This window comes from Octopus sinensis, linkage group LG4 (assembly GCF_006345805.1).
Source record: "Octopus sinensis linkage group LG4, ASM634580v1, whole genome shotgun sequence".
Lineage (NCBI taxonomy): Eukaryota > Metazoa > Mollusca > Cephalopoda > Octopoda > Octopodidae > Octopus > Octopus sinensis.
Window position 1 is genome coordinate 127206983 of NC_043000.1, and position 26211 is coordinate 127233193.

Consider the following 26211-nt stretch of genomic DNA (forward strand, 5'->3'; position numbering starts at 1 on the left):
AAGAGATGAAAGAAATACAGCAAAGTATTTTTTCAAATGCTCTAAGAATTCTGCCAACTTGCTGCCTTCTGTATTTGAAAAACTAATACTAATAGTTATATATATTCGTGTGTGTGTATGTATATCTATATCTATATATATATACACACACATACACATGTATATAACTACTAGTATTAATTTTCCAAATACAGAAGGCAGCAAGTTGGCAGAATTATATATATATATATATATATATATATATATATATATATATATATCTGATTAGATAAAGATAGTTATGGCTGATCTATGGGGCATCTCTCATCTCGATTGTATAATATAACCATCTTTATCTAATTACTCTACCTCTCTATAACCTAGAATGTGCTTCTCTTTCAGATTTATAATATATGTATATATGTTTGTGTGTATATATATATATATATATATATATATATATATATATACATACACACACATATATAAATCCACATTTTTCCACTGAGGGCTTATATGCCCCAATATCAGACTATTTTCTTTAGTCAATACATGGTGAAGCTTTATGCTTATAAAAATATTATGATTATTTACAGAATTGTAAAAATACATGGCACCACTTATCAAATCAGTCATCACATATGTACGTACGTACGTACATATGTGTGTGTGTGTGTGTGTGTATGTGTCTGTGTGAAAATAGGCTTTGCTAATGAACCAGATCAGTAGCATTGGACATATCTGCCTACAGAGTTAGATGGAAAGATTCAATATTGGGAAATAGAAGTAGGAAAACATACAACTATTGGAATAATTGCAACTTTGAGGCACAGAGTAACAGGTACAATAACTATTTTGATGCCATCCTGCTTAAAGTCCATATATATATATGACAGGTTTCCTTCAGTTTCCATCCACTAAGCCCACTTACAAGGCTTTGTTCTGCCCAAGGTGCCATGTAGTAGGACTGAACTAAAGCCAGATGAAGCAAATTTGTTAAGCATACATCTGCAACTATAATCCGTACTTTCACTTATCTGTTATCATAAGATTTTTTTTTGTTCTACTCCAAATATTATAGATAGCTTTTTTTTTTTAATACTGGTTGTGCTTTCTTGTAGACATGCATGTGCATATATGCAGACACATGTACACAACTCCCTCTTTCTTTCATGTTATATATTATTTGTATATTTTCATTTTTGTCAAACATCACTTACATTTTTCTTTCTGTTTAACTCTCTATTTATCTCACTTTTCTCTTTTTCTCACATATGCTCCTTCTCTAACTGTTTCTAGATTTACAGTGGTCTCGTTTGAGAAAAGAAGGAAAGATAAAACATAAAGCAGAACAGAGATCACAGTAGTATTTATCTCACCTGCACAATTGCTGCAACAAAAGCTGACCAATCATCTTGCAGACTATTGACTTCACGTTTGATAATATCCTTGCCTTGTTGAGACGTGTTTGGAAGAACTTTTCCGGAGAGTTCTACAACTTTTTTCACCTTTGGTTCCCCTTCAGTCTTGGTAGCCAGGATATCCTGATGGAAACACAAATGCATTAGTACAAAAAAACAAAGAATTATTTAAGTGAAAAAATATTAACACATATCAAGAAAAACTCTATATGAAACAGACACAGACAAACAGCTATATGAGTGCATGTTTGTATGTATATGTATCTCTCTTTTGTGTGAGTGTGTGTGTGTGTGTGATAATTTAGCTTTTCCATAGCAGGTTTAATAACTGGTTGTTTGAACACAGTATAATCTGTCTGCTATTCATAATCTATGGTTGTCAGGTTGCTTGAACTCACACATATCCCCATATCTTGACTTTCATGTAAACCACAACATACATACATACAGAGAAAAATACTGACCAATAAATGACGAAAGAACAAGAGTTATGTAATTATATTTATTAGCTTACAGCTGTTTCAGTTACAGGAACAAAACACCAAATAATGAGTGTCGGTGTGCTAATGAATTTAATTATATAACCCTTCTTTTGTCATTAATTAATCAATAGAAACACACAAACACACTCACAAACCAAAGTGTATAGATCTATCAAGCTTAGCACTCAGTGTCACATATGCAGCCACCCAATTTAAAGATTTGGCTTCAGTAGTTAGTGATAAGATGAACTTTTAGTTATAATATATATATGTGCAACTAATTTATGCATATATAAGTGCTTATATGACCATTTAACTATGGAAAGAAGAGTAAAATAAATAATAATGACAAATTATTATTATAATTAATATTATCAATACTATTGATTATAAAAAAAAATTTAATTATAAATGTAAGAAATTATTATGATTTTTATTTTATTATCATTATTATTACCATTTTTCATCATCATTCGTCATATAAATTATGCATATATGTATTGTTAAGTATAGTAGGTGCAAAGGAAAAGTAATTAAATTTCCATTAAGATAGTAAGTTTCAATATGTTTAAATACATTCATACTAAAGCTAAGATCTTTGTGAGTCTGAAGCAATAATGAAGCTATTTGTTACTCATGGGATGTTCACACATTTTAGTATTTTAGAATATTTGTGTTAAGTGACATGAATGGTCGTGAATAAAAATGAAAAAAAATTATAAAACCACTACAGTATAGTCTTCAATTTTACATTTAATTACATGTTTCATTCTGCTGAATTGTGAAAGAATTATGGCTAGACACTTTGAGTTCTGAAAGATATATATTTATGTATTTGATAAATTGGTCTTTAATAATAAATATGTAGAGAGAATTAAATAAGCACTTGAATAAAGTACTGAAAAGTAAATGTTTAAATTTCAAATGTTATCTTGTCAAATCTATAAATTTTAAAGAAGCTTTAGTTTTACTTTCTAATAGATTTTTTAATGGAATTCTTCAGTATGGTGACATCAAGGTTTAAAATAACATTGTTATGTATCAGATGGTTATTTCATTGCTATGTTTTGGTTAATTATCTCTTCAGTAAACTGTATGAATATTGTACACAAATTCAAACAAAACACAATCATAATTTAAGGAAATGAATCCCGCTAACTAGATTATATTGTAGAATTACACATCATCAAGAGAAGAAATTTTACAAGATATCCCCCAAGAAATGAATGTCCCATTCTTAATGAATTTTACAAGAAATAAGACTGTACACAACAGTAAACACAAGTAGTTTGTAATCAAAACCAGAGTCTAGATTCTAAAAAAGAATTATAGATTTGTCTAAGGAGGCGAGGTAGTACCCAAGACATTTTGAAGGCCTTCAAGATTGGTAGGAGGAAGGGAGAAAGTTATCCTCAAACTAGAATTCTTAAATTGATGCAGATTTTGCTAATATATTCAAAGGAAATGTGATGATATTAAAGAGGTAACGGATTAATCTGTTACCTCTTTAACATCATCTTTAACTAATCAGGAAGAGTTCTTCCAATGCTTCTGATTACCAAATTTCATTCACAAGACTCTGGTTGACCCAAGGCTATGATGAAAGCGATAGAAAACTCTTGATCAAGGTATAGTATAGTATAGTACAGAACCTGAAACCACATAGTTGTGAAGTAAACTTCTTAACCACACAGCTATACTTTCACCCAATAATAAGGCAGCCTGAGACTATTGGTTGAAATTACAATCTCAAGACATGACTTCTTTTACAGATTGCTTTCTACAAGCTCACAGGAACTGAAACCAAAACTGCATGTTAATGAAAACCACAACAATTTAAAGTTGATCTTATTTTGTAGAACATAAATAATTTACAGCAAAGTTGACTGGAGCATTTGAAAGTTATGTCAAGACACACAGACATAGCTAGATATAAGATACAAAAGCCTGAAGATTCTGTTGGTGGTCCTGAACACTACAGAGTCAACCACTGGTTCTCTCACACTACACATGTCCTGATCATACAATCAAACAGTTTGTTGAAAAATTTATTGTGTACCAAAAACATAAATGAATGAAATGTACCCATATTTTAAACCCAGTTTTGTGCATCTATAGAAGAATTTGTTTACTGTGTCTACAAAGATCATAAAAAAAGTTTGGAGAGGAAGAAGGAGAGAAAGAGAAACATTGAATATAACAAAATTGAATTAGCTGAGAGAAAACAACTGAAATATTTAATAGAAAAATTAGTATTTCACTCTTTAAAAACATGAAAGCAAGAAGAATAATTAGTGATGAGAGATATTGAAGAGAGGTGATTGGTTACTCATAAAATAACTTCAATCAAAATAATGAGTGCTTATATTTGTGTAACTAAAGCCTCACAATTTGTCCAGGTTTTAGTAGTTGGCCAGAACAAAGAAATGACATAATTATTTTATGGTAATATCTACATTTTCAGCAACATCTAACTTCTACCAGCTACCAAAAATTGTCTGTGAATGTGTGTGCATGTGTGTATAATTCCATGTCTCATGACTTTTGAGTGCTTTGTATAGGAATGTTCATGCATTTGTGTAACTGTTTGAGTGCACCTATGCATAATAGTGTGTGTGTGTATCATATTTATATTTTGGTAATTATTCTGCTGTGACTTCTCTGAAGAACCTGTGCACCCACAGAGCAACCTAGAGTAGCATTGCACAACCAAAATAAAGATAAAATTAATCTCTATAGAGGAGTGTTCTTTCTTCTGACTGTTAGCACTAAACATGCATATAGGCATAGGTATGTGTGTGTGAATGATAAACATGCACACTCATAAATCAAGGCATCTAACACAATGCATCTTCTGTTTCACCACGTGGTTTGTGGGCTCAAGAGCATAAATGTAGCCAAGACAGAATATATAAATCTAGAAAGATAAACTACTATGCATATTCCTTTGGGTTATACTCAAGTTGATCAGGGTGATTTAACAACAGAGTAATTATGGTAAAAATCTGATCCATGATTCACTCCAGTTGTCTTTTTGATATTAATTAATAATGCATAAATTGGGAATGGTATGTATTTTTCTGTTATGTACTCAGGTCAACAAGCAGAATTAATGTACAAAGGTACAGCAGAAAAAATATAGTCATTTGGTTTGTTTAATGTTAAATGTCTCCTTATGGATAATGTGTATCTACTAGTTATGCAGTCTTTGAATATTTCTGCATATTTTTGATATGCAATATATTTACATTTATCTAGCAATCATCATCACTATTTTGATAAATGCAGTGAAGTCTATATATTGCTAAGGAGGTGTAATAAGACTAAAATAAATCTGGAGTTGTCTTTCCAAAGGATTCAAAATAATATTAGCCATTGCTTAATATTATTTTTCCCCTATGATAAAGTTATTTTTAGTTAACACATTTAATGTTCTTTGTATCAAATGTTAACTCTAACCAAAAAATGTTTTAAATTATGCAGGAATCAGAATACAGATTACAGAATAATTATGATAAAAATCTGATTCGTGATTCATCACCATTACACAAGCAACTATAATAATTTCCTTCAACCACTGCAAAATATTCCAAAACTAAATGGATGATATATTATTAAAAACAGAAATGCAAAGTGGTAGACTGACTAAACTGTTAGCAAATCAGACAAAATGCCTTGTGGTATTTAACAGTGGCCTTTTACACTTGAGTTCAATCCCTGCCAAGAGCAACTCTATCACTTATTCTTCTGAGGGTTACTAAAATAAATTACCAGTCAATATAATAAACTTCCTCCCATCACATCACTAATGTTATTAATGTAATAAATTAATATATAAAACCAAAATTAAATGTTCTTTTAGGACAACATATAGTTTAGTTCTGATTAAATTTATTGAGTCAAATTAATACTGATAGTCTAAAGTTTGTTTAATCATTGGTTTCTGTTAGTTTTGTTGTTGCTGTTTATCCCTTCCTTACATCAGTCCTGGTCAAAGACACTAGCCTTGATTATCCCATTTCTGCAGTGTCTATCCAGAACTACATATTGTATATATCCATTCATTCTCATTTTTAAAGATGAGTTGCTTGAAGGAGATTTGGCAACTATTTCTAGCAAATCAAATGACCATATTGAGGTTCCTTTGTTCATTTTCCCTTGTTTGTTCATCTGAATCATCTTAAGGCATCCATTGTTGAAATCATTCCGTTTAATCTATCATACTAAATGACAAACAATCATCTCCTGAACAAGTTTCATATTTTAATTAATCGCACCTTAATCCTTGCTTAACTAACTTCATTCATGAGATGCATTCAAACTATTCATTTTAATTACTCTATAATGAATAGTTAATCAAGTAACAGTGTGTTAACTAAATTCTATTTGACAAAAACAACTGAAAACAATGCTTGATGATAGCTCAACCCTCCAATAGTAAAATAAAATATAATTATAAAATAATTTGGGGTTTATTTTTTGAGTAACCAATAGAATATTGTTAAGATTGCATAAATACACTCAAAAAGCAGCATTAACCACAACACAATATAAAAATCAATACTCTAGCGATGAATTGAAATGTGCGTGTGTGTGCATGTGCACATGTGCGTGTAAACACATGCACATATATGTATGTATGTGTGTGTGTGCATTTTTAAATTCCATGTCACACATGTTTCATTAGAGGATAGGAGATATAAAAGCATACATGTAGAAAAACATGTATAGAATCTCCTCCCCCATAATTCTTCAAACATATACATATATATATATATATATATATCATCATCATCATCATTTAACGTCCGCTTTCCATGCTAGCATGGGTTGGACGGTTCAACTGGGGTCTGGGGAGCCCGAAAGCTGCACCAGTCCAGTCAGATCTGGCAGTGTTTCTACAGCTGGATGCCCTTCCTAACGCCAACCACTCCGAGAGTGTAGTGGGTGATTTTATGTGCCACCGACACAGGTGCCAGACGAGGCTGGCAAACGGCCACGCTCGGATGGTGTTTTTTATGTGCCACCGACACAGGTGCCAGACGAGGCTGGCAGACGGCCACGCTCGGATGGTGTTTTTATTATATATATATACTCACACACATACATATTTACACGTGTGTGTGTGTGTGTGTATGTCTGTGTGTGTATGTATATGTATGTGTGCATAAATATTATATACTTTTACAAGAAGTGGGATGCCAGATGAAGGCCAGCAAGGCTGAAACTTCAAAGTTACTATCACACCACTACTTATAAAAGTAAACTACACATGTACTCTAAAAAAATGTATTGGGTAGTTTTGTTTAGTTTAATGTTATATTGTTTTTATTATAACTTCACATAAAAACAAACATATATATATGTAGTCACTAGCAAGAGTGGAAGAAAAACTTACACAGCGCCACTACGTTGATAATTTCAAACAATTCATGAAAACACAAAGGAATATGTACATATATTATATATTCAGCATTTCATACATGAAAATACATATAATACTTAAATTACAGTTCTCAGCCCTTTAACATGCAAAATAATAAAACAATGCATACATGTCTCAACTAACATAAAAATAATAGGTATTTCTTGAAAAGGAAGCACAAGCCCAAATAATTTTTTTTAATATCATATCTATGGTCAAACTGTATCCAGGTTTGGAAATGTGATATATGAATCATCCCAGGAAATATACCAGCTAGGGTAGTTTAAATCACTGGATAAATATTTAAATATATTATGGTTGTGTGGTAAGAAGCTTGTTTTGTAACCACATGGTTTTGGGTTCAGTACCACTGTATAGCACCTTTAGCAAGTGTTTTCTGATAGAGCCCCAGATCAATGTCTTGTGAGTGAATTTGGTAGATGGAAATTGAGAGGAAGCTTGTCATGTGTGCATGCATGTGTGTATGTGTGTGTGTTCATTTGTTTCACCCCACCCACCTCTTAACAACTGGTGATGGTTTGTTTGCACCTTCATAACTTAGTGGCTTGGCAAAAGAGGTCTGCTAGAATCAGTACCAGACTTAATAATAAGAAACTGAAGTCAATTTGTTTGATTAAATCTTCTAAAGCAGTGCCCCAGTATGGCCAAAATGCAATGACTGAAACATGTGAAAGACAAAAGATTATTATAGTTTGTTCAGGGCGGCAGAGGAGATGATCAGATCAACAAGACTTCCCAATAAAATTGTTTAGTATTTCACCTTTATTAAGAAATACTGCTGTGAGATTTTAATCTGCAAACTTGTAATCATTTTAAAGTTAGAAGAAGCATTTAATTTGTTGTTCTAAGTAGGCTGTCTGATGACAAACTCTACATAAAAATGAAATAAATAACAATAGAGAAATGGTTGAGAACCATTCTGCTTACATAGTTTTACACAACATTAACTTGTAAACAGCTTATGCAAATAACTTCCTTTTTTTTTTGTTTTGAAACAGAGAAAATGATAAGACAGGGAAAGAATTATTCTTTCATTCTCTTCTGCGATAGTATTTAGTATTTAAACTGATTATAATGTTAATTGATACATTCTTTCCTTAATAACTAAGTAAATAATGAAGCATTTCTCTCCCAGTTATATAAGTAATTAATGATATTATATAAACATCTTTTTATTTTGTTGGAGGAAAAATTTCCACCCAACAGTGAATTGTAGTTTTTCTTATACTGATATCTTGAGTGTTAACATGGGTTGGACAATTTTCTAAATATATAAATATGTTGATGAATACTGTGTCTGATGCTAAATAGATCTAACTGATTCTTGGTCAGAATATCTGACCTTGAATTTTCAATGGTTTTAAGAACTGAACAACCAAACTCAATAAATTAGCATGTAAGTGGCTGAGTATTCCACATACATGCTTACTCTTATTGTAATTCTCAGGTAGAATCAGTGTGATAGTGTGTGGCAAGGCTGCATCTTTGAATTACAGGTTCAATCCATCCAACAGGCTTCTGAGTAGTTTCTATTTACTCAATTTTGCTCACTGAGTAAAGGTCATCCTGAGGTTATATAGAATACTGATGATGATGCTGTCATCATCATCATCATTCTCATTTAATGTCTGTTATCCATGCTGGCATGGGCTGGATGGTTTGACAAGATCTGGCAAGTTGTAGGGTAGCACTAGTCTCCAAATGACAGCTTTGGCATGTTTTCTACGACTGGTTGCCCTTCCTAATGTACTGAGTGCTACTTTTGTAGCACCAGCACTAGTGAGGTTGCCAAGTAACTTGCAAGACAGAGAAAGGTTGGAAAAGGAAAAAGTTCCCATTACTAAAGAAGGAAGGGGAGTATTAAAGAGAGGAATGTGGCTTTATGCTTGGTGCTGAGAGGATAAAGTAAAATAGAGAGATAAGCAGTGTCATGCAGTGATATTGAAACTGGGTCCACGTGGTTCTAAAACAAACTTCTCAGCCATTCAGCTGTGCTGTGACTACATCATGAAACACTTAGAGTAAAGCAAAGAATGTGCGTTGTCTAATTACATAAAACACTGCTGGCATTAAAGATTAATCTTCATCCAGTGCATTAATAATGCTAGCTATGTGTATTATACTTCAAAACCACATGCATATGCCTAAATTTACACATCATCCACCTACACCATCAACAGGATAACACAAATGTATGCCAATAATTTTTCAGAATTATCAAACAAATGCAAATATTTATAAAATACTTCTGTCTAAACAGCTTTGTACAATTTGGATACTTAGTGCCATATGGTAGTGAAAGACATCAATTTCAAATAAAAAGTTGTTTTTTTAAAATTATTTTTACTTTCATTGGCTTATATTTTTCAAATCACAAAAGTTAAAATATTTTTATTGGTAAAATTTGGGTGATTAAGATCAACTTGAAAAAGGTTTCATAAGTTTTAAATGAAATGAAAATTTCAATAATGCAAAAGTGAAAATCAAATTAGAATTAAAATGAAGGTAATTTATTTATGAATTTTGATTTGAATTTAGATGTGCAGCTATGATTATTATTGTTGCTGTTATCATTATTATTATTATTATTATTGTTAATCTGCCACAACTTCAATTATTACAAATATGGCAATTATATAAACTTCAAAAATTGGATATCTGAAAGCAAATATAACCTTAAAGCAGAATATATATTTCTAACAATTAGAGATAAATGCACACGCATACACAAATGCACGAGCATACAGAGATACAAACACACACACATGCACACACAAGTATACAAACACATAGAAGTATACATATACACACACAAATATAATGGATCTCTGATGGTTTCAATTATGAGTATTCAGTTATTCAATTAATTGAATAATTTGCTCAATAACTTAGCATGTAAGTTGCTGAGTATTCCACAGATCCTTAACATAATCCTACGCCAGAATCACTGTGATATAGTGAGTGAGAAGGCTGTATGAGAATGTGATATGTTTAGAGGATGGCTTACTTGGGGGGACCTGAGAAAGCAGGAAACCAAGGAGGACATGGGATGAAATGGTGAAATTTAACTTAACGATTCTGTTTCATGAAAGAGATGATTAAGGACTGTACTGATTGATGAGATGCAGTGCTGTAGAAGACCTGATATCTCATGGCAAAATATACTCTGACAAAAGAGTAGAGTTTAGAAAATGAGATATTTTATATATTGTCAAGCCTACATTTGCTACTTCCTCATCTTGCATTCTTGCTCTCATTTCCCACCTTCTCTCACTTGTCACATTCTTTTCTACTCTAGGCACAAGGCCTGAAATTTTGGGGTAGGGAGCAGTCGATTAGATTGACCCCAGTGCGCAACTGGTACTTAATTTATCAACCCCGAAAGAATGAAAGGAAAAGTCGTCCTCAGCGGAATTTGAACTCAGAACATAAAGACAGATGAAACACCACTAAGCATTTTGCTTGGTGTGCAAATGTTTCTGCCATCTCACCATCTTCACTTGTCACATTATCACTCAAACTCCACTCTCATCTCTCCTTATCTGTACTGACTACACCATCATCAAAAGTCAGACTCCCTCACCTTTCACTAGGCCTTGCTTCTCTCTCTCTCTCTCTCTCTCTCTATATATATATATATATATATATGTATATATATATATATATACTGTATTTTAATGTGTGCAAGAAACACTCGTGTACAAAGAATCCCTTAACTTTTTGTGCTTAAAATTTGAAAAAACAGTTTTGTAAGGGATTATAATACTATCCATCTATAAGAAACTCCCATATTTTTTAACCTAATTTTTAATGAGAAAGGGTTCCTTATGCACGTTAAAATACAGTATATGTACATAGCTGGGCACTCTATTGGTTATGAAAATGATTGTTCCTGTTGATTCGATTAGCGGTAAAGCCTGCTTATGGACTTAACATGCAAGTGGCTGAGTGGAGATCCATTTTACAAGCATGCCTACATAAGATGTAGGAATGGCTCATTAGACATGATCTTCATTTAAACTAGTCATAGGCTAAATTCTTGGTCATACATTACTTATGACTCGGCCATTAAGCATATATTGCAAGTATGGTCTTAGATCCTGTTTTATTGAGAATTTCAGACCTGGTGGCATTGCCTTCCTATATAATGCCCAAAATTTTGATATTACATCTCATATTATAGGCATTTAACTTTACATATATATTATATTCTAATGAAATAAAATCTAAATTTTGCACAATAGTAAGTATGGAGTATTTAAAATATATACAATGTATAGAGAGTTGAAGTCTACTATGAAACTTGGCAGACTCATAGAAAACTTTCTGCTCTATGACTGCTAAGAGGAATCTTGGTGATGTCAATAATCAATAATATTTGGAGAAGAAAAGAATAAATAAAATAAAAACAAAATTTACCTGTATTTTGGTAAGTCGGTGTTGGATAGCATGTTTATCACCAGTGAAATCAGCACACAAGTTTAATTTCTCTTTGATAATTGTCAACCATTCAATACAACTGTTGTATGAATCTGTATATTCCTGATGATTGTTCACAAAAGTGTTGTACTTCTGGATACGTTTCTGTGAATAAACACACAAGAATACATGAATACTAGAAGTTAAATATGAATAAAAGAGATTAACAGACAAATTAATGGTTATTACAGAGCATTACTATATTTTCCTTTTACACCTGTTTTTCCATGCTAGCATAAGTTAGATGAATATATTACTGAAGCATTGTTTTACAGTTAGATGCCTTTCCTGTCACTTACACTTGCTGGTTTTTCACTTAACCATTTAATATTTTAACAAGCCATATCAGGCCCAAATAATCTCCCTGTTTTATGTTCAAATTGGCCAGGTCTGGCCTCTCACACCAATCCTATAGTGCCATTCTAAAAATGAATAGTTACTGCATCAAAATCTCAAAACTACAAGATAATGCAAGATTGATTCAAAACATGTGAATAAATAAGCTTTACTTTTGACAGAATACTATGAATGCTAAAAGGTTAAGAAATCTCTTATTGCACATGTGCTTGAAAATGCAAAACTAATGGACAGTTTGTTGGCAATAGAAATGACAACACAGTAAGGTGGCAAGCTGGCAGAAACATTAGCACGCTGGGTGAAATGCTTTGTGGTATTTCGTCTGCCGCTATGTTCTGAGTTCAAATTCTGCCGAGGTCGACTTTGCCTTTCATCCTTTTAGGGTCGATAAATTAAGTACCAGTTATGCACTGGAGTCAATATAATCGACTTAATCTGTTTGTCTGTCCTTGTTTATCCCTTATGGGTAGTAAAGAAATAAGAAATGACAACACAATCATCACTTGTAGCTTGCAGTTTGAGCACAAGTTCAATTGTAAACACACACACACACACACACATGCAGTGGATTTTTTTTTTCCAGTTTCCATCTACCAAATTCACTGAAAAGGTTTTGGTCACTCCAGAGCATTAGTATAAGACACTTTTTATCCCCTCACACAGTGGGATTAAACCTGAAACCATATGATTGGGAAATGAGCTTCTCTAGCACCCATGAAATTGTAATCATGGCTCTTGCCGGTAACATGATCCTCAAATGCTGAGCCTCACGGAGGCAAGGGATGAGATAGTGAAGCACGATCTTCAAATGTTGGGCCTCACGAAGGCAATGACAAGTAACTGAGACAATGGTGATATGCTGTGCTTGAGAAAACTCGTCAAACCAAGTGAAACCATAGTCATGACCATTACCAATGTCATGTAAATGGCATTTGTGAAATCATAGGCATTGCTGTTACTGGGGTCATGCAAATGGCACTCATGCCAGTGACACATAAAAAGCAGCCATTACCATCTCGAAGTGGTTGGCATTAGGAAGGGCATCAAGCTGTAGAAACCATGCCAAATCAGACTGGAACCTCATGTAGCTCTTTGGCTTACCATTTCCAGTCAAATTGTCTAACCCATGCCAGTGAAGACAGCAGACATTGAATGATGATGATGATCATAATGATGGTGATGCTCTCTCACCCAAACCTATGCCTCAGGCGCATACACATGTACACAAGCGTGTGTGTGGGGGGTGGGGGTGAAGGTGTGGGGGTTAGTGGTTAGGATATTTGGCTCACAGTCATATGGTCATGAGTTCAATTCACAGTGCTGCACTGTGTCCTTGAGCAAGACACTTTATTTCACATTGCTCCAGTCCACTCAGCTGACAAAAGTGAGTTGTACCTGTAATTGAATGGCCCAACCTTATCACATTCCATGCCATGCTGAATCTCCCTGAGATCTACATTAAGGGTGCACACATTTGTGGAGTACTCAGCCAATTGCTCATTAATTTTATGAGCAGGCTGTTCCATTGATCATATCAATTGGAACTCTTGTTGTCATAACCGACAAAGTGACAGTTTAGTTTCATTTTTGTATGAGTGGGAGTGTGTGTGTGTGTGTGTGTGTATACACATGTATGCAATGTGTGCATGTTTACAAACATGCATATTAATTAAGAATGCATTATATTGAGAATTTTTCAGAATAATCTGAAATATTTTCACTTTTTTAATAAATATACAAATTAGCTTCACTGTAGAATTAACTACTGTTATATTAGATATTTTCTTTTTTTAATCTTTCTGAGAATAGAAAAAGAGATCAATCTAATTAGATTCCCATTTTGCTAGATCTTCATCAGAGAAAAATTATCTATCTTATGTAAGCAGAGAGAAAATTATAAGTTCATATCTATCTTTTCCTTATAAGTAAACTCAAAAACAACTTAGCTGATTTGTCTAATCTGCCTAACACTGACTAACTGGATTAATTCATTTATAGTGCACTACACAACATTGTTTAGGGAATTTGAAATAATGCAAGATACTCTTTTATAATGAACATATAACGTAACCAAGATACACTATTACAATGAACATAAAATGTAGCTTCACTCCAAAAGATAAATGGCAAATGCATCAAAAGCTCCTTTTCTCTCCATAGTACAAAGAAAAAATAAAGATTGCTTTGGTTAGCATCTAGCCTTGTTAGATCTTTATCAGAGAGATATTATTACTCATCTTTTGTCCACAGAGATATTATAATCTCACAGTTATTAAGTGTAAATAAACTTCGAGCTGAACGAGTCTGGTGTTGTTGCTTATGTCATATAACTTAGCAGTTTGACTAATAGATAGCAAAAAAAGAAAATAAGCCCCAGATTGAAATAAGTGTTAGGTGTCAATATAAATTTTCTTTAAGGTCATTGAAGGTAGTGCTCCAGCATGGCCACAGTATAAAGACTAAACCAGTAAAAGAATAAAAACAATGAATATACATACACATATGCTTATGTGTGTGTAAATGTATTTATCTGTATGCACACACACACACTTGTATCAGGGTAAAGTGATGATAAGTGTTTAAAACATACATGTACATATATTTGCAGGCATTAACAAAAGAATAAGAGTATCATTCTCACAGAATACTACAATGAGAGACTAATATGCAACAAATATCATGAAAAATTAAGTACTCATGAACAACAAAATTAACAACCATCTTATGAAAGCTAGGAAGAGAAATGTTGTATAGTATAAACAACCTCTTAATATTCATGTAAAATTCTGTATAACAAGGCAATTTTTTCTCTAATTATGAAATATTTATTTCTCAGCCACAAATTTTACCAGCTATTTAACAAGAACAATATAAAAATGAGCTATAGCAGCATACATAACATATAAAGTATCATTAAGAGTTACAATACAAAAATATTACAAAGGAACCAAAAGCAAAGGAGTCAGCATGCAATCTGCCAAAATGTAGAACTTTCCTCTTGAAAAGGCCTAGAAAAGAATATATACCATGATAATGCTCTACTAATAATAATTAAACAAGCTTTATATGATTCAGTGTACACTCATTCAAAGTTACTGTCAACAACATAATTTCATTGCTGACACTTGAAAGGTACCCCAAACTTCTAAATATATATATCAAGGGATTAAAGGAGAAAGATTACCAGCATTACTTGAAAAATAACTAAGGTAAAGTGCAAGTATTTAGTAATGTATTGAAATAGTGTAGCTTCTGTCTAACAGAGATATTTTATATTATTCACCAGCCTGCTTATATCCTAAAACAAAGGTGCAGGCATGGCTGTATGGTAAGAACTTTGCTTTCCAACTACATAGTTCCAGGTTCAGCCCCACGAATAAGCACATTAAGCAAGGGTCTTTTACTATAGCCTCAGACTGACCAAAGCCTTGTGAGTGGATTTGGTAGATGGCAACTGAAAGAAGCCTGTTGTATATTTATATATGTGTGTATATCTTTGTGTCATTGTTTGTCCCCAAGCATCACTTGACAACAAGTGTTAGTTTGTTTACATCCCTGTTACTCAGTAGTTTGGCAAAAGAGACCAATTGAATAAGTGCCAGGCTTTAAGAAAACACAAAGGTACTGATGTCGAGTCATTCAACTGAAAGTTCTTCAAGGCGGTGCCCCAGCATGCCCACAGTCAAATGACTCAAACAAGTAAAAGACAAAACATAATGTGTGCTTACATAACAATAATCTTATGTTGACCTACTGACATAAACCCAAATTCTGTCTCATGAACTTCAAAACAGATTCCCCGGGTGAATCATGAAAAGAAACTGATGTCAAAAATATCTGAAAGCATGTTGTACATGAATGAAACCACTGCTGGTAATTTCTTCCTTCTCAACCTGCTGATGAGTATACTCTCCAGGCAGTCCAACTAAATGAAGCCACAGATAATAATCTTGTTTATCATATGTACCACAAATATATGAATAAATGTATGTCATAGAACTGCAGGTAGATTTGATTATCGATACGAAATTTCTTTTTCTTTGACAACTTTTGTATTGTGCAGCATATATTCAATGTCATTGACATTCATTATAATTTTTGAAACCTTTGTGAGGCTATCACAGCTGCTTTACATAGTCTGCACTGAGCTTTAATAGCATGCATTTTGCTTTGAAGCTATTAATCAGAATCAATGTTATACCAATATAGAATTTTCAAAATCGACCCCAGGACTTATTCTTTGTAAGCCTAGTACTTATTTTATCGATCTCTTTTGCCGAACTGCTAAGTTATGGGTACGTAAACACACCAGCATCGGTTGTCAAACTATGTTTTGGGGGGGGGGACAAACACAGACACACTAACATACACACACACATATATGTATATATATACATATATATGACGGGCTTCATTCAGTTTCCGCCTACCAAATCCACTCACAAGGCTTTTGTCGGCTCGAGGCTATAGTAGAAGACACTTGCCCAAGGTGCCACGCAGTGGGACTGAACCTAGAGCCATGTGGTTGGTAAGCAAGCTACTTACCACACAGCCACTCCTACGCCTATACGATATAAATACACACACACACACACACACACATAATTATTTCTAATCAATCTCCATTTAAGTTTTGGGGAACATGCTATCAAACATGGGAAATTATAGTTGCAAATTTCTTGAAGTTATTTGATATTGTTCAGTTACTTATTTTATTTCATTGTTATGATTTAAAGTCCACCTTTTCATGCTTTGCATGGGTCAGACAGAAATTTTTGGAGAAAATATTCTACACACTGATGCCCATCCTGTTGCCAACCTTCACCTATTTCCAAGCAAGGTAATATTTCCCCATGGAAAACTGGAAATGGACATCACTTGTATGGTGATGATGCTTATTTACAAGCATCACATGATGTCAGGACAAGAGTACACAAACAAATTTACACACAGATACACATACATACATACATATATATATACATATATATATATATATATATATATATATATAAATGCATTACAGATAATTTTTAGTTTCCATCAACCAAATCCACTCATAATACTTTCTGTTATAAGCACAAGGCCTGAAATTTGGGGGAGGGGCTAGTCGATTATATCGATCCCAGTACTCAACTAGTACTTAATTTATTGACCTTGAAAGGATGAATGGCAAAGTCGACCTCAGCGGAATTTGAACACAGAATGTAACGACAGGCGAAATACCTCTATGCATGCTAATGGTTCTGCTTGGAATTATAGTATAAGATATTTGCCCAAGGTGCTGTGCAGTGGAACTGAACACTAAACCATACGGTTGAGAAGCAAACTTCCTAACCACACAGCTATCTTGCATCCATTTTTGATTTAATTCTACATCCTTATCATCATCACCACCATCATCAACACTACCACCATCAACAACAACAACAACATAGCAGCATTTTTATTGTTCACTCTTTGGTTTGCAATAAACCTGTGCAGTGAAACCCAAATTTTTGCCAGTAAAAACAGTATATATTTTTTATTCTTTTGCAAAAATGACTCACACACTTCCTCTATAAAAAAATATGCCATCTCATTAACCAATCTAACTTTTATTGGTGACAAGACTTCTAAGAGAATAACAGCTGATAGCTTAGTAAAAATTGCTTTACACTGAAACAATATACCTCAATTGGTATGAGTCATATAAGAACATTTTAAGCAGATATATATATATATGTATATATATATATATATATATATATATATATATATATATACCTCTGAGCAAACAAAAAAAAATCTAATAAGGTCTCCAGCAATTATGTGGATAGCAGGAAGAAATAAAGTTCAGTTTTGTAGTAAAGGGAGATAGCGTTTATATGGTATTTCACAAATGTCAGTAATATATTTTATTAGATGACAACATGGAAGTATGATGTTTCTTAATAAGAGATTGAATGTTATACATACAGGGCTTCAGTCCATCAAATTGACCGTGCTTCAACACATGTATGCACAAGCCTAGGCAAGATTTTTTCTTGTTTTTGTTTCAGTAAGGCATGCTGTGTGGTTGAGAATCTTGCTCCTCTATAACATTGTTTTAGGTTCGATCCCATTGCGCAGCACCTTGGGCAAATGTTTTCTACTATAACTTTGGGCTGACTAATTGCCTTGTGAGTGAATTTGGTAGACAGAAACTGTGTGGAAATTCATCATAAATATTTTCTTCGATTCTTTTATTTGCTTCAGTTATTTAACTCTGGCCATGCTGAAGCACTGCTTTGAAGGGTTTTAGTCGAACAAATTGACCCCAGGACTTATTTTTTAAGGACTCATTCTGTCGGTTTCTTTTGCCAAACTGCTACTTACAGGGATCATAAATTCACCAACACAGGTTGTCAAGTAGTGATAGAGGACAAACACAGACACAAAGACACACACACACCTAAATATTTACATATAATGCTTATTGACTTGTTGTTACAAATTAATCTTGTCTCATGTTGCATAAATATTAAGAACATTATCATCATTTTTGCTCCATTCTTCTTTAATCGTTATTAAAAATAGTAATATTAATGGTGTATCAGGAGATTTACCTTGAGCTTCTCATTGATTTTCTTATATCGTGTTTTCCCTTGGTTGGAGAATTTACTGAGATCTGATTGGTCCTCATTTTTCACCAGTTCTTGTAGCTTTTGATTAATGCGATCAATCACAGTTTGGTAGGACTGCACATCATGTTGTAACACCTGCAAAGAAAATACCATTTTAGAAAATAATTTACTCTTTTTAATTTCCTCTAAAGGATTAAATCATTTTATTTTATTTTAATATCCTTTTGTAAATCTAGCTGATAGATTCCAATTTCCAAACTGAAAAACAAGAAAACTAGGTGAGATGTAGAAGTTCTAGACGAATATAACATTAAAGTTAATAGTTAACTATTATGCTTAGCCTTCTCATCTAGTGTGTTCTCCATCAGAACAGCCATTCTATTGCAGCCTATGTCATAATTATGTAACAATTTCACAGAAATGATTTGTTAGCATAGGATGACAGAACAGTAAATTTCAAACATATATATATATATGTATATACACCGTATACATATACTGTGTGTGTGTATGCACACATACACACACACAGTAGAGCCTCGGTTTATGAATGCCTCCAGTCATGAACAAATTGGTTTATGAACAATTTTTTAACATATCTTGAGTAATGAATGGTATCTCGAATAACAAACATGAAAGCTGCAACAAGCTGGGAATATCACTGAGAGAGCATCAGTTACTGTCTGGCTTTTGCTCAGCGCACATTCCTGCTTGAATTCACTGTACCTTCTGAATTTCCAATACGAAAAATAGTTCTGGTGCAGAAAGTTTTCAGATGACAAAAAGCCTTCAAGAATGAATTAACTTCATAAACTGAGGTTCCACGGTTTGTGTGTGTGTGTGTGTGTGTGTGTATCATTTAATGTACACTATCTTAAGCTAAGTACTACAAATAATTTCTTGCTAAGAAGACAAGGGGCTAGGCAGGTTTTAATAACATACCTTGTGTCTCCAAGCAATCTCCAGGCTCTGAACTCATGATCTGTTCTGTTTGAAAATCAGGATGCTGGTACATGAGAATTGATGCATCCTGATTTTCAAATAGAATGGATTGTGTGTTCAGAGCATGAAGATCTTTTGGAGACAGAAGGCACGATATAAAAACCTGCCTAGCCACATGTCTTCATAGCAAGAAACTATAATTAACTCTTACCTTAATATAGTGTACATTAAATAATATTTCTCTCTCATTGGATGGAGTACTTTTTTTTGTTGATCTTACTTTAATAGAACAGTAAACTATATCTCTATATATATAAGTATGTACATCTCTCTTTATTATATACATGTATATATATTTCAAAAGTTTCACAAAAGCACAACAAACGGAAATATTACAAAAACATAACAAACAGAAAATAAATTTGTAGCTTATTCCTCATCAGCCAACATCCAAAAGAGAATTACAATTTCACATTCAAGATAGAAATATCAATAGAATATAGTTTTCGTAGCACAATTTGAATGAAAACTAAACTATTTCTTTCTTCTATTCACACCAAGTAACATATAAACAAATGTTGCACCATACATCAGATTTGTGGAGTACATAATATAGTTTAATTAGTTAATATTGTGCTCCTTGCTCTATTGGCTAATTGTTAGAGTGAGAGTATCACCAGTATTCCAACTGAGGGCCCTAGCCAAATTCATACTGGAATATTATTGAGTAAATTGCTACAATCGTTGAAATCCACACTACTTGTGTGTAATTTGTGTGTGTGTACATATTCACACACATCTGATAGAATGACAGACCACATGCTCCTAGCAATAGAAGGAGCATGACAGACAATCATCCCCAACCCCATTTCTGATCAACCAATACTAACATGAAAGAGAAGAGAACTCTCTTCCATTTTGGAAATCATTTATAGTTAACTAAGCAAAAAGTTCTATGGCATTTGCTACTTGAAAATAAATGTTCCTTCTCGAGCCATGCCAGGCTCATAAAGGCAAGATTACTAATTTTTGCCAGCTGAGTTGACTGGAGCAACATATTTTCTACTTAGAGTAAGTAAAATATACAAACATATTGTTGTTATACTAAACAGTGTGTTGCTTTTAATCATAGGACATTCATTTAAGGAGTTAAAGTTTTATTATTTGAAGGTAATGAAGATGGGATGGATGACAGAACATTATAGTGTATAGTTTTGTCCTCCTACATCCTGATATCAAATCGAACCTACATCATTTCTGTTTTTTGTTTCTCTGAGGTTCAAAAAGTAACTACTGTTTATGCACTGTGTCACTTTACTCAACATAATATCTTTAAAACAAATTTGCCAAAGTTAGCTTTTTGCTAATTTTTTTGTACTTAAAAATAAAAAGCTACCATTTCTTAATTCGTAAGGTGGCGAGGAATAAAGTTAAATATCCACTTAGTAATATTATTGTGTTCAATATTTCTAGCTACAAAGTCCTACTATTTTTCAATTTATAATGGAAAACTCTTTAGACTGTATGCTGAGGTAATTATCAAGAGACTTCTAATACAGAGTTATTTTGCTGATTTTGTACAATCTCTAGGTTTTGAATACAAACAAAATTTAAAGTATAAGTTCTAAAGCAATGAAGAAAGTACTTCAAGAACAAGATGAAAATTTGCTTTTTATTAATAAATCAAATTGATAGAAACTAAAAATGTTTAATAATACTTAGACTTGCAATCTATAAGCTCGCAGAATATAAGTCCCAAGTTAATAACGGGTGCATGGAATTAGTTATATGGCAAAGAGGTATAAGAAAATGGCAGAATCATTAGCATGCTGGACAAAATGCTTAGTGGCATTTCATCTGTCTTATGTTCTGAGTTCAAATTCTACTAAGGTTGACTTTGCCTTTTATCCCTTCAGGGTCAATAAATTAAATATCAGTCAAGCATTGGGGTACATATAATCAACTAGCCCCTCCCCAAAATTTTAAGCCTTGTGCCTATAGTAGAAAGGATTGTTATTATTGCTTAAACTCACATCAATTCTATTCAAGCTGATCTACAATCAAAAGTATACCAACCTTCACCTTCTTAATTTCTTTTTATCAGACTCAAAGTATCTCAGGATACATTACTCAATGCATCGTACTTTTTTGCTTTTTAAGATGGTAGGAAGTAATATGAGTCAGATTTGGCAGCTATTTCTAGCTGGTCTAGTGATTTCATAGAGGCCCTCTATTTGACCCATTTAATGAAATGCTTTTAGGGTGCTTGAAATTTCTGTGAAATAATAATGTTTTCATTATCAAATAGTAAGAGTGACAAGCTGGCAGAATTGTTAGATCACCAGAAAATATGTTTTGCAGCATTTATTTGAGCTCTTTGCATTCTGAGTTCAAATCCTGCTAGAGACAACTGCCTTTCATCCCACCAGAATCAATAAGATAAAGTGTCAGTTGGGTACTGGAGTTGATGGTATCAACTAACCCACTCCCTTAAAAATTACTGGTCTAGTGCCTAAATCAAAACCATTTTTAATTGGCTAGTTGCAATAAATCAAAATACCTTTATATTATAACTGCTCTGCTATGCCAACTTTTCGAACTCCTGTAATATCTAACTTTATCATCATCTTAATTTTACATTGTCTATCTGTTTCAATAAATCTTTAATATGATTAAGAATATGATGGACTCTCTCATAGAAAATGATGTATGCGCATTCAGCTTTTGCTAAATGACCTGCACAAATGATTTATTTACAGTGATCAAATGTATGTGTTGTACATTAGCACATGCCCCATCATGTCAGCATTGCCTGAACAGGTGCACAGTCTACCAAGCAACAGGTGTTGAAGCAATCTCGTAGCAATGTGAGATGAAGTGTTTTGCTCTACAACACAATGCACCACCCAGTCTAGGAATTGAAACCATGATATTGCAATTGTGAGTGCTACATCTTAACCACTAGGCCACGTGTCCTTTAAGAATATAGAAAGACTTAATAAAATAACTCCTTCATCATTAAAGCTGATGCTTTGAATATAACTTAACAAAAATATTTCATTTTTGAATTTGTTATGCAAGATCCTTGAAGTGAAATTGTATCTTAAAACACATATTGTTTTTCTTTCAGCCAATTAAAACACATGTGTTGATTGTATCTCATGTTGTCTTATTATCAACTAATTAGATAAATGGTCAATTAATTAATTAATTTAATTTTTATTATCAATTAAATTTTAATTAATTTACAAATTATCTAATTAATTTCACCTTGGGGGTCAATTTCCTAAGATACCCTAGTTCCCTCTGTGTCGTGCTGCATGCATACAGTCAGCCAGGCTATTGTTTCTAGACCATTCTTTGATGTTTTCTGTCCACAAATGTCTTTGATGATCTCTTTCTCTCTTCCCCTCTGCTTTACCTGCCAAGATGGTCATGAGCTATGACTCGTAGTACACCAGAAGTCCAAAATATGATAGCTTTATGGACTTGATTCTCAATAAAAGGTCTCTTTGGATTTTCAGCTTTTCTACTACTGCAGCATTTGTTACCTTGTCTTTCCAGCTTAATTAAATAAATTTACTAATTAGGTAATTTATCAAAAGTAAAACTGAAGTAAAATACAGCCAGTTCATGTGTTTAGATTGATGGCATAACTTCACCAAAGCACTAAACTATTAAACAATATTTTCATATAAAATTATGATAGTTTTTCATTAAAATATGAGAAGATGTAAACAAAAGGGTTTGCAATACAGAACTGGAAACTGTCTCAGGAGAACTAGTATCAAAAAGGGTTAATGATTCATTTGCTACAACTTTTACAATTTACAATGAAAGCTATACTTTGTTGATGAGGTGAAATGTAAGTCCTGTGTTCCTTCCTATTTCTTTTTCCCTCCCCACCAAAAGGAAAAATACCAAAACAAAAAAAAGAGGGAAAGAAAGAAAAAACATCAATTAGTCATCAATTAATATTTATGTTATCTCATCTAATATTTTATATTGCTTCAGATTTTTAATTCATCATGCATTTAATATGCTGACATGCACTTCCCTACTATTTGATTCTGTGAAGCTTCAGTGGAAAGAATAAATTAGTCCTAGCTTTTATCTTTCAGTCTATTGATGTTTAAAAATTGAAATTACATAAGGATGGACAAACCAACTTGTTTCTATGGTAACAAGTGGAAAAAATAAATAGATAAATAAAATACAAATAACAAAAAAGAACTTTTTGGAATTAATTACAAAACATCCAATTAACTATTTAAAATAGGTTATCTGGAAAATAAGTTAAACAATTCAGCCTTTTTAGTAATGAGTTATAGGCTTTATAATATTATTAGAGTATTTGTAAAGACTATTTGATTAAATGATGGATATAAAACAAAGAGAGAAAGATCAAAGATTGTAATTTGTTAAAATATGATTTGGAATTGGAATATAACAAATGTTGCAACAAACATATAGTTAGGGATTCAGAAGTTAGGCTCAGGAATGTTTTCTCAGGCCCCAATCCCAACCCCATGTTGCCCCAAGAGGGTGTTTATCTAATCAAGTCCATAATTTATTGATTATAGACATGTGAATGTTGAAATAATGTTATTATTTTAAAGCACTTTTAAGAAAAACAAATGAGCATGTATTGATGGTGTGACTGTATTGAGAATAGAATCAAATTTAGTGTGAAGATCAAGTCGATTTTTGACTTCCAGTTTTGACTATTGGCTTATCAACCAGACAAAACTTGAAGTCCCAGATGATGTGATCTTCACATTTGGTTATAAAACAATTATTTTCCAAAAGCAGGAATCTCATTCTGTTGAATCAAAATATATTTTTGGGAAACTAAAATATATATTAATTCATTCTAATTAATAGTTCTCAGCAATAAAACTATGATATGAAAAACAAAATACATTTCTGCAATGAAAATTTAACAAATTATAGATAAATAAAAGGAAATTACTTTGTAAGTTTGGAGTTGGAGTTTTTTCTCTTCCAAGGTAGACATCAATGGTATATTCCCTTCAATCTGTGACTCAACATTCTTTAGCCATTGATCAATCTGGGAATTGTGGTCTTCAAAAGAAACCCATTGCAAGAGAGCTAGTTCTAGTTTACGTTGGCATCCAGAGAGATCCTCAAAAAGGGTCTCCCATTTTTGTTTCCTGCTTTGGTTTTGCTGACGTATCACTTCCCGTCCTTCTGTTCCAGTATTGGGAATCAGTTTCTCTCCAGCTTCAAGTAAGGCATTCAGTTTTTGCAAACCATCTTCGCGTTCTTGTAGAAGATACTTTAAAAGAAAGGAATAATTAATTAAATGTAAGCTGAAAAGTCAGAGAGAAAGTGATAATACTTTTCTTAATACTTAATATTGTAATACCAAAACATAAAAAAAATTAAATCATCATCATCATTTAACATCTGTTTTCCATGCTGGCATGGGTTGTACAGTCTGTCAAGAACAGGCAAGTCAGAGGACTGTACCAAGCTCTGCTGTCTGTTTTGGCATGGTTTCTACAGCTGGATGTCCTTCCTAATGCTAACTACATTAAATTTTTTTATCTTTTAGTCAGGAATGAAGGCAATGCCCATGACCCTTTAAAGGGCCACTGAGATTGGTGAGAAGGAGGGAAGATGGTGTCTTGGAACTGAAAATAAGAAATTCCTTACTTGAAAAATAAGGGTCAACAACAACAATCATACCTGGCTGAAAAATAATACCTCAATAATATATGCATCAAACGCATGCCAGCATGGTAAAACAGATGCCAAAAGGAAACAAGATACATAATTGGTGCAATGACTTCAAAGGTGATTCCAGAATCAGGAAAAAGACTTGTAATACAGAACCAGGAAAAGACATGTATATAGAAAGTAGTGGAGGATACTAGGTGAGCATCTAAGGGATACCATTTTACCTATAATGAAACATATTTTATCCCTGATAAAAACACTTAATTCTAATAACAGTATTTAGAGTTAGGCATAGGAGTGGCTGTGTGGTAAGTAGCTTGCTTACTAACCACATGGTTCCAGGTTTAGTCCCACTGCGTGGGCAAGTGTCTTCTATTATAGCCTTGGGTTGACCAAAGCCATGTGAGTGGATTTGGAAGACAGAAACTGAAAGAAGCCTGTCATATGTGTGTGTGTCTGTGTATGTTTGTGTTTCTGTGTTTGCCCCCCCCCCCCATATCGCTTGACAACTGATGCTGGTGTGTTTATGTCTCCGTAACTTAGCGGTTTGGCAAAAGAGGCCGATAGAATAAGCACTAGGCTTACAAAGAATAAGTCCTGGGGTCATCATCAGATAATGGCTTTCCTGACCAAAACTTCAAAGTCACTGTCGATAATATTCTTATTTAAAATAATGATGGACTCTCCCATCGAAGATGATGTATGGTCATTCAGCTGTTGCCGAACGGCCTGCAAAAATGATTTGTTTATAGTGATCAAATGCTGCACATTAGCTCACTCTCTCCATTAAATCAACA

The 26211-nt window shown here is 33.1% G+C and overlaps 1 protein-coding gene across 9 annotated transcripts in view; it reads right to left on the minus strand.

Moving 5' to 3' along the window:
- The window catches only part of LOC115210341 (nesprin-1), an 870646-nt gene that overhangs the window by 428738 nt on the left and 415697 nt on the right, over positions 1 to 26211 (minus strand). For all 9 annotated transcript variants that reach the window (XM_036502466.1, XM_036502469.1, XM_036502465.1 and 6 more), the window contains 4 exons: positions 24684 to 25010; positions 18752 to 18904; positions 11748 to 11912; positions 1359 to 1523 (listed from right to left, as the gene is read on the minus strand). In XM_036502466.1, coding sequence (XP_036358359.1) covers positions 1359 to 1523; positions 11748 to 11912; positions 18752 to 18904; positions 24684 to 25010 — 810 coding nt within the window. The remainder of the gene's footprint in view (positions 1 to 1358; positions 1524 to 11747; positions 11913 to 18751; positions 18905 to 24683; positions 25011 to 26211) is intronic.